At 33.0% G+C, this 10,969-nt stretch overlaps 1 protein-coding gene across 1 annotated transcript; it reads left to right on the top strand.

Moving 5' to 3' along the window:
- Positions 1-6,872: 6,872 nt before the first annotated feature.
- On the top strand, positions 6,873-8,847 carry LOC142539415 (3-ketoacyl-CoA synthase 11-like). Its single transcript, XM_075644858.1, has 2 exons — positions 6,873-7,677; positions 7,958-8,847. Exons 1-2 carry the CDS (start codon positions 6,964-6,966, stop codon positions 8,723-8,725), a joined length of 1,482 nt encoding a protein of 493 aa, XP_075500973.1. The 5' UTR covers positions 6,873-6,963; the 3' UTR covers positions 8,726-8,847.
- Positions 8,848-10,969: the final 2,122 nt, after the last annotated feature.

The raw sequence follows: 10,969 nt of genomic DNA, 5'->3' as shown, positions 1-10,969 counted from the left end.
GCCGGCTAGAATTGTATGGAAATTTAAAGAGAAGAAATATGGCTTTTAGGTTCTATTTCTTACATTTTCTTTTTCAATATAGTAAAAGTTTTTTTTACGAATTACCGAAATAAGTCTTTTCCACCTTTTTTATTTTATATTTCACAAAGGGCAAAAACTTGTGTGATTGTGTGAGACGGTCTCACGGATTGTATTTTGTGAGACGGATCTTTTATTTCGGTCATCCATGAAAAAATATTATTTTTTATGCTAAGAGTGTTACTTTTTATTGTGGATATCGATAGGGTTGACCTATCTCACATTCGTGAGATCGTCTCGCATTCGTGAGACCGTCTCACAAGAGACCTACTCTTCACAAAACTGTGTTGAATATTTTTCTCAACTCATTCGTTTGCATTCAAATAGGTTTTTGGCTTAAACTAGGGCCGTAAACGAAGCGAATCGAATTTTATGAAATTTTCAGTATTCGAGCTCGAGCTCGAATTCGAATAAACATATTCGAAGCTCGATTCGAAACTCGAACTTTTATTATTTTCGATTCGAACTCGATTCGAACTGAGGCTCGATTTCGAATTCGATTCGAACTCGAATAATATTATATATTATATATATATATATATATATACTTACTAATATTATATATATTATATTATATATATATATATATTTACTTAATAATATTATATATATATATACTTAATAATATTTTATTTATTTTTTAAATATAATGCTAAAGTTCGCGAACAGTTCGCGAACAATCGAACAATATAATTTTAGCTCGAATTCGATTCGAAAAAAATTCGAACATGTTCGAGTTCGGCTCGAATTCGATAATTTCGAATTCGAACCGGTTCGAAAAGTTCGTGAACGTGTTCAGTTCGTTTACACCCCTAGCTTAAACTAATGCCTATATAGAGTTAAAATGATGAGTTTCCTCAGAGTTTATTCTTTTGTATTTTAAGATTCTTCATAAAATAAATCAAGAAATTCTACAAAATCAAGCGTTTATCGTTTTGTAAAAAATTAGAGTTAGTACTATTTCAATATTTTAATTTAAATGGAGTCGGTCCTTTTTGTCATTGCTAATTAAGGATCCAGAGTACAACGCTCCGATTCCATGAAAGTTTAGAGAAGAAAAACCAACTGTTCTTCAATCTTTTCTTAGGTGTGAGCACAATTTATGGAGATGTTCACTCTGTGCGTTCATAGCAGACAGACATGCACACTCTGGAGAGTGATCAATAATGCAAAAAAATTACATGGTAATATGGTATCGGAGTCAAAAGAGCAATCTTTTGGAATTAAGAAAATGACTCTAGCCAAAAGGCTTGACGCGAGTCAATCAGTTCAATTCAGTACTTTGAGGAATCTTAACCAGTCCCAAAAAACCAAGACGCTGAAATCACATTAAAGGGCCCCCTCGAGCCTTTCAACGCACCAATGCTCATGCATCATGGCAAAAGCTCCTTTCCTTCCCTCGCATACAGCTCGATCATGATAGGCGCTTGCATTATGAGCTACAAATAAACTGTAAGTAAAACCAAGCGGACAAGAGAGACTGAGGCATTGAAGCTTTCGCATTGGCAAAAAAGAACTGGCAATGTTCCTTCACCATGGTTCTTATAATTTTTCACAAGTTTCAAGGAGAGGTTTGTAATGTTTTTACAAATCAATTGTACTGGACACGGTTCTAATTTCTAGTTGGGCTGGTTGGAGTGATGATGATCTCACAATAAATAGCACGATTTCCATTTCAAATCAGTTATCACGTCAGAGACTAACATCTAGTAAACCACTCCACCTACAGTAAGTATCCTGAAATTCCCAACAGGTCAGGCATGATGTCTGCTTGCACACATAGAAACTGTCCAGGCCTATAAGACAGTAATTCCATAGCTTCTAAGTGAGATTTGGATCTTCTGTGTTGTAGTTGAAACACAACATCTGATACTGTGCACTTTTTATACGAGATGATCAATTGATCATCTGATGGACCTCACACGTTGTCAGGTGTTGCAGTTGAAACACAGCACCGAATCCCTCCAAATGACCATACCTAGATAAGCTCCAAGTAATTTCAAATAAAAAATTGAAATATATACGCTATAAACTCATATATATTGTTTCTCAAATATATTTAGAGATAAATATATAAAAATAAAATATGTCTGAAATGGTTTATGGAAGAAAAATAAAATGAAAAGTAAAGTGACATAATGAAGGGAGATGAGAAAAAAAAAACAAGTATTTGTGTGTATTTAAATAAAATATCAAGTCATTGTCATTCAGCTTGAGCTTTTCTGCATAATGCTAGTAGCTTAATCGAAATTATTTAAATTTTGATATTTTTTGAAAAAGCAAATTACGTATCTCTTTAGAAAAGAAGTTGTTTATGATTATTGGAAAAATAATTGTTTACAATGTGGCTACTAATTAACTATTTATCTTTTTTCAGATGAGGGAAGAATTTGTTAGAATTTAGTCTCGAATCCGGTACTTTATCCAAAACTTGGAACCTTAGTGTTAGATACGCTTTAAATTATCCGGTAGTAGGTATATCTTTATATATATATATATATATCTTTATATATATATATATATATATATTAGGTGGTGATTTGTGCTTTTGCATGAGTTTGCATTCATGCATCTTCCTCTTGATTGAGACTTTTATGTTATTTAACCAGAGCGACGGTAGCTACTAGTTATAGTTTTTTTCATAAAACAATTGGTAGTATTGGGAGAGAATTGTCAAGTGAGCAATTGGTAAGGCGTTCAATTATCATGGATTACAATACGTGTAATTATTGAGAGAGTTGATGAACAATAATTGTCATTGCTAGTAAATCAACAATCGATATATGATTTGAAATATTATATTTGCATTGTTATCACGAAAGCTATTTCGCGAAATAGAACTAAAACCCAGTAAACAACGAAGTTGTATAACTAAAACATAAATTTGATACGTTAACGGACTAAAAAACAACCACAACAACTTAGATAATTAAATTGAATATTTACTCTTATTTTAATATATAAAAATATCAGCAATTTTTGGAGTTGTTGCTCTTTATAATTTTGTTTGTAAACAACTAAACAAGTAATTCATTTCCAAAATAACATGCTTTCTTATTCATTATTATTTGTTTAAAAAAATAAAACTATTTTAAAACCATTCAAACATGAACATTTTATCTGTGATTTTTTTAAACTGCAATTTGTTGAACGGATTTAAAAATTCTAACCAAGGGAAAATTATATTTTTGTTTATGTAGTTTTCACGTTTATATTATAAGTTTTGTTTTCGGACAATTTACAACGTTAATCCACTAATTTGTATTTTTTTTTCAATTTTCGTTGTTCGCCAAAATGCTGACACGACAAAACACGTCAGTAACTTTGGATATTATGTTAGTAATGCTAACCACAGACACCGTTTCTGAAATCATGCAAATCAAACTTAATTTACATTCCATGATTGAAGCTGTGATCTTGTCCAAGGTTTGGTTATATGTCAAATATCAGTACAATGTTTTTCCTCGTATAACGTGCACGACATCTTCAAATCTCTCTCTTTTACCATCCACACGCCAACAATTGGTTGTCAATTTACTCCGAAAATGGTTTTGAATTGTTAATAATTATTTTGATCTTCTACGTTATTCTGTTTCATGTTATCGTCATTTGACTCGTCAATGTCGAGTTTTAGTTGTATGACTTTGTTTTGTGGCTGGTTTTTAGTCGTATTTCGTTTGACTGTTAACGTGGTTTCATGTCGACAATTTTCGGAGTTAACTTTAAAATTTTATTGTATCGTGTGATCAACATTCCAGCAAAATATGACTAAAAAATCGACAGAAAACAAAATTATATCATGACTATGATCCAACGACGAAAAATTCAATGACGTACAAGAAATATGACAAATTATTTATTGGTCCTAAAAATAAAATTTTGACGCTCTAAATAACTTTACCGAGATCAGTTCGATGTTTGTAGATCGAACAGATTTGGTCACATGCGTCAAATCAATTAACAAAATTTGGTGATGCTACCCAAGTTTAAAATCGAAATAATTGGTTTGGTTCTAACTAAAGTTAAGATATATTTTCTTAGAGTGGGTCTTTTATGAGACGATCTCTTGTGAGACGGTATCACGAATCTTTATCTGTGAGACGTGTCAACCCTACCAATATTCATAATAAAAAGTAATATTCTTAGTATAAAAGTAATATTTTTTCATGTATGACCCAAATAAGATATCTGTCTCACAAAATACGAACCGTGAGACCGTCTCACACAAGTTTTTGTCGTTTTCTTAATATAAATGATAGTGAATTGCTCGTGGGTTCTTTTAAAGTTAAAATAATTAATTTTAAGGATTTATATTTCTTACACTGATTTGTATTGTCATTATCATTATATAGTATGTCGTTAATTTTTTTAATATATATTTGTACATTAATATTTGTTTATTTATAATTATTATTTTAGAAAAATTAAATTATATATAAAAATAATCAAAACATTTCATTTAGAAAAATAATCGAAGTTTAAAAACGATTGTCAAAGCCAACACAAAACCTGATTAAAATGAACATTTATGTTTGATTTGGTTTGGTCTGATTTGGTTTTTATATACCAATGGTTTTATTCGATACTTGATTTGATTCGAATTTTTATCGCAATACGAACCAACCCACCGTCGAGTGACGGCACTTGGTATTAAACTAATCATCTGCGGGAGTACCCAACAGTTGGGAGATGCCACTGAGTTTTGATACAAGTGAATTTATGTGCTACAAATTAAATAGGAGAAATATTCTATCTATACAATCTTCAAAAAAGAAAAGTATAATTAGAAAATTGATGTATTTGCTCAATATAAGGTCTCCAATGTCGTGATGACATCAGATGGAGAAGCTGGTATATTCTGGATTTTAGTCATGTAACTTGTTCAAGTTTGGTTTTCATCCACTAACTCGGATATTTTTTTTGGTCTTTTTTCTCATCCGAAATCACTAAATCAGCTGAAAATATTACTTATTTAGCAACGAAACTCTTCTACGTGGTTTTTGTTGCGGTAATAAATTGTCTATGTTATACACGTTAAAATTCGTCTAAACAAAAAACAACAAACTTTTTCCCTCTCATTTTGAAATATCAGGTGACATTTTTGTTTTTTTCCCCTTCTATTTTGCTTAGATTGATTTTAATATGTGTAACATATGTTTTATTATCGTCAGACAAGCTATCTAAGAGATAATCAATGTCAAATAAGCAATATTCTGTGATTTTAGCGATTTTATACAAAAAAAAAAACCAAAACCCAAAAAAAATCTAAATTAATAGATGTAAAATAAACTTCGACAAATTACAAGACTAAAATTCAAAACATACTACAATTTTGCCCGTATAAGCTTCTATAACGTCCACCAAAAAAAAAACTTGTATAAGATTTCTTGTTATGTTACTAATTAACTGCCGCATGTTAGATTTTTATTATTTTGGTAGTTTTTTAAATATGTAATTTTATATACTTGCCAATCTATGAATGTTGATTTTTAGATAAATTTCGTTATTATTTCAGATTGATTTCTTTTGTAGTTTTGTTTGGAAAAATTATGTGTAACATAAATTCCGAAGTGGAAACAAAATAATCTCGAAACGCGTACACGTCGCATGTGTCATTTTATCTCTCGGATTAATCGATGCACGCGCCTAGATACATTTTAAGATCACGCTTTCCCAAGCATGTTTAGTGTGTATATATATATATATATAAACCACCATGTGCTAGTGTACCCAGAACTAAACATGCTTGGAAGACCGTGATCTTAAAAAATATATGTATATATATGTGTGTCTATATATATATATATATATATATATGTGATACTAGCTAGAAATATAGAGTTCGGTTCCAGTAGATGAGTGCAGAACTCGAATTTACTCTAAGCCTGAAATCACAAAAGAGGTCGTTAGAAGGGGGTTGGGAGGTTGTCTCGACGTAGTTTCTCCGACGTTCAAGTCATGTATTGAGAATAAAATGAGAGAGCAGCTAAGGACGCTGCTAAGAATCAATATAGTTAATGAATAATTAGACTCACAAACTTGATATTTATATGAAACTACCTGAGATCCATCATAAGCCTCCTACCTTGACTGGGGATGCATCGGAGGTCCGAAGCCGAGTTTGAGCCTGATCTTGATGGACTCATTCATAAGGTACCAGTATATATGTAGAGTATGTTTACCTTGCCCACCATTCGACATGGCGCAGGTGGTAAGGAGATGTTCATGTAAATATCTTTGAAGTATTTAATGTAACAGAGTTATTAAAATTCGAAAGAGTGTGTGAATAAACGATTGGCGTGATTTTCTACAAGATGTTCATATGAACTTCTTGTGATGTCTATCATGTGTGTGGCATATCAAATCATATGTAATTGATCCTATAAAGTATAAAATGACAGCTATCTTTGATCAACCTTATTATTTTTAAATGTCATATTTAATACCCTCAAGTTTTAGATACGACCCATTCATCTTGATTATTTAAATTGGTCAATAATTTATTATAACCTTTTCTATTACTATTTGGACCAATGTCGTTTTCGTACTTCTATTTTGCAATGTATCTTTCAAAGCTAATGGAAGAGTCGTTACTAAATGGTTTAGATCTCAAACAATAGGGATCCAATTATATATAGCTAGTGCCACCATATATACAATAGGTCCGATTAGGTTTGATAGATGAACGAGCGTGACCGACAAAAAATTCACCGTCATGTCTCGATATTACATCAGTATCACGTTTAAAACAAAATTATTAATGGTATAAATCGACTTAAACCGTGTAAAAAAGTTGTATAATTACCCGGATCAGTTGCCCTTATATAAGACGACATGTAGCACGAACTCTGAATCACAAGTTCAAATTTTCTTGGCGAATGAACAATGGCAGCATACAATGAACTCAAATTATCTGTGAAGTATTTTTCCAGTTATCTGATGTTTCATGCTTACCTCTTCATCATCCCTATCCTTTTCTCAACTGCAATCCGATATCTCAATATCGGGATAACGATGCAGCTATTCGCTAACGCGGCAGCAGATATTCATGGTCATCTTCATGATTATCTGAACTTACCCACCATTTTCTGCATGTTTCTAACCCTAGTAACAGCCATTTTCATCAACTTCATTAACCCTCGGAAAAAGATTTTCTTGGTTGATTTCGCGTGTTACAACCCCGATGCATCGTTGCTCTACTCCAGAGAAGCTGTCTCCCGCACGGTGGCTTCTTTGCTATCCCCGGAGAACACGAATTTTTTCAAGAAAGTGGTGGAAAAGTCTGGAATGGGAGAGAACACATTCGTGTATGCTTTCGACGATTTCCCTCCTAAATCCGCCTTTGAATGTGCTCGAGGCGAAGCGGAGACCGTGATATTCGGAGCTGTTGATGAGCTGTTGGCAAAGACTGCGGTGGCACCGGCGGAGATTGGCGTGGTTATAGTGAATATATCTGCATTCAATCCGGTGCCGTCTCTGTCCGCCATGATCGTGAATAGGTATAAGCTTAGGGAAGATGTATTGAGTTATAATTTGGGTGGGATGGGTTGCAGTGCCGGAATCATCGCCGTCGACCTTGCCAAACGGCTTCTGCTTCAGGTTAATAATTTTTCTTTTTTGCTTGATTCTGTCTTGTTGCTTTTTTAATAATAAAATTTGACATATTTCAGCAACCAAAGATGGTTTTTTTAGGAATCTCTCATGCAGTAAAATGATGCTATGAAATTTATTTATTATTTGATAAAAAAAACCCTCTCCTTTAAATCTAAACTTAAATATGATTATGACATATACTGATAAATTTTTGGAAAAAAAAAACAATAACGAAAAATAAAATAAGAAAAATTGCTCAATTATATGGTCGATGCCAACCAAGCAGGCCCGACGTCGAAGTTATGCCTTGATCATGAGCTTGGAGAGCGTTACCAGCAACTACTACACCGGCGAGGATCGATCAAAGCTCGTCGCGAATTGTCTCTTTCGAATGGGCGGTGCCGCAATCCTGCTATCCAACAAATCCTCCGACCGTCGCCGTTCAAAATACGAGCTGCTACACACGCTTCGCACCCACCACGGAGCGAACGATAGGGCATACCGATGCGTGTACCAGGAAGTAGATAGCAAGGGAAAAATCGGCATCACATTGTCCAAAGACTTGATGTCCATCGCCGGAGAAGCATTAAAAGCTAATATCACCTCCCTCGGCCCGTTGGTTCTCCCATTCTCCGAGCAGTTCCTGTTCGTAGCAACGTTGGTGGCAAGAAAAGTGCTCAAGATAAAGGGTGTTCGCCCGTACGTTCCGAATTTCAAGCTCGCGTTCGAGCATTTTTGCGTCCATGCGGGCGGAAAAGCCGTGCTGGATGCGATGGAGGAGAAGTTGAAGCTAACAAAATGGGACATGGAACCGTCCCGGATGACTCTTTACCGATTCGGAAACACGTCGAGCAGTTCGGTGTGGTATCAGTTGGCATATTCGGAGGCGAAAGGGCGGATCAAGAGAGGGGACCGTGTATGGATGATCGGATTCGGTTCGGGGTTCAAGTGTAACAGTGGAGTGTGGCGTGCTTTGGGTGGTGTTGATCCTGCTGAAGAGAGGAATGCATGGACCGATGTGATTGAACAGTTCCCGGTTGAAATCTGCACGTAATTCTTGCTTAAGTCGTAGTTTTGAGCTGTGTTATTCGGAGTATAAAAAGTTACTTTATATAAAAAAATATTATGCTAAAAAGTTACTCTCCCGATATTTAAATTACACATCTCTTTTTCCAATGTATCGTGTAGTGCTATGTTTCATTAAAAAATTTATATACGCAAAAGTTACCCATCTTTTTCATAAAATAAAACTTCCATATTTATCATCATCTCCGGAATATATTTTGTTTCTCATCGTCAAAGTTATCTTCGTTACTATCTGGTGAGAGAGAGTAAGGGGTGAGAATTTTTTAGAAATACTCGGTGAATGGGGAACGATCAATCATAATATTTATCATCATACCCAAGACAACTTTTGTTTCTCATCGTCAAATTTATCTTCGTTATTATCCGACGAGGGAGAGTAAAATGTGAGTATTTTTGAGAAATACTAAGTAAATGATGACCGATCGATTATAATAATTAACAAAATACATATATTTATACGATCCAAAGAATAGCAAGCCAAAATCAAAGATTAAAAATGATGACACTGAAAGTCTTATTATTCCCCATGGTTTAATTATTATCGGTCCTTAATTTTATTCATACAAGGAGCGAGGACAAGTTATCTATTATTATATCACAACGTATCAGAGTCATAACAAATCAAATATCAAAAGTCGAGAATTCCTTTACCTATAAAAATGAAAATCATAACAGGACCTTCAAATAATTTCAAACATGCTTTTAATTATAACGATTATATTGAAGCGAAACCAAATAATTAAATCATATATCAAATTGAATTAATATATCGTATCGATCGTATTTTCAAATACATACATATACTTTAAAGCAAAAGGCCACTTATTGTTCTTAGATCAACGTGAAAGAAAACTCAGTGTCAGTTGCTCGAAAATAGCTCGAATTTGAACATAATTCTTGCTTGAGTTTGGACAGAACTTGAGTGAAAATTCTTTGAATATAATGAGAGACTATGAGATTTTTCGTGTGGTTTAACATAAATGAGAAACAAATATTTATGAGTACAATTAAATTGCAGCAATTCACAGATGATTTTTCGTTGTTTAATTGATCGATGTCCCTCAAAAATTAAAGCGGCTTTAATTCCTCAACTATCGGGTCTTGCAAAAATCTTGTCATTATCTCGTAGGATGCGTTATCAAAATTATACTTGACAACGATATTTTATTTAGTTTAAACTATATGGTAACTCAAACATGACAATTAATGTTACTTCTCAACGATCCCTTGATCTTGTGTTGGGTTGAGAAATACAAAAGATCTTGATTTTGATGATAACAAAATTTCTTACTGTGTTTCTAATATATTTACTCAAGTGTATAATTGTTAGCTCAATTTGAAAACTGAAACTCGAATTTAGCCAAACAAAAAATCCTTCAACCAAAATATGTATTTACTCGTTCAACTTGCATATATTTTAAATATTTTACAAAATATTAAATCGATTTCTACGAATAATTTTTTTGAGTGTTTCCATTTGGTTTTAAAATCAAACTTTAATTAATTCGTCGGTATTCAATATTTAAAGAATCGAGCTAATATGTAGCTCAACGATTATTCTTCAATCGATCTTGTCATAATCAACTTATAAAAATCAAATACTCGACAATAATAGCATGACATACGTTACTTGTGACTTTCAATACAACTTTTAATTGTACAACATGCATGTTATATGTCGTACCAAAAGTCATTTTTTTTAGTGAAACATGACCGATTATTCCTCACATGGCTTTCCAAAAAAAGTCCATAAATTGGTGCGCGACAATCTCACACATATGTTTAACTTTAGTCAATTTTAAGATCTTTCACTTTTTTTGAAATAAGCTTTTTCCTTTTCAATTAAACAAGTTAACTATTCTGTCAACAACAGCAAGTTGAACAATTCGACAAACGAATATACAAATATATATATATATACAAATATATATATATATCATATTTATGCAGTGTTTGTAAATATTTTAAAAAATAATTATGGACTTTTCGTTTATAAAGTTTTGCTCGTACAACATCGATCCCTTTCGTTTATCCAAGTGAGCCAATATGCCAAATCAGGAAAATTTGCAATTGTTAAATGATCGGTCCATGATGTTTTTGGGAAATTTTTGTAAAAACGACCTTCTCTCCGTATATAATTTTTTTAGTAGGTCTTTTGTGAGATAGTTTTACGAATCTTTATCGACAAGCCAATTCTACCGATATTCACAAT

The sequence above is a fragment of the Primulina tabacum genome, chromosome 3 (assembly GCF_025594145.1).
Source record: "Primulina tabacum isolate GXHZ01 chromosome 3, ASM2559414v2, whole genome shotgun sequence".
NCBI classification, from domain to species: Eukaryota; Viridiplantae; Streptophyta; class Magnoliopsida; order Lamiales; family Gesneriaceae; genus Primulina; species Primulina tabacum.
This window is presented reverse-complemented; position numbering and strand designations above follow the sequence as displayed.

Bases quoted from the DNA above. Each gene is read 5' to 3' on its own strand.
- LOC142539415 (XM_075644858.1), top strand. From the start codon at position 6,964: ATGGCAGCATACAATGAACTCAAATTATCTGTGAAGTATTTTTCCAGT. The intron at 7,678-7,957 runs GTTAATAATTTT...CCAACCAAGCAG, and splicing joins CCAAACGGCTTCTGCTTCAG to GCCCGACGTCGAAGTTATGC.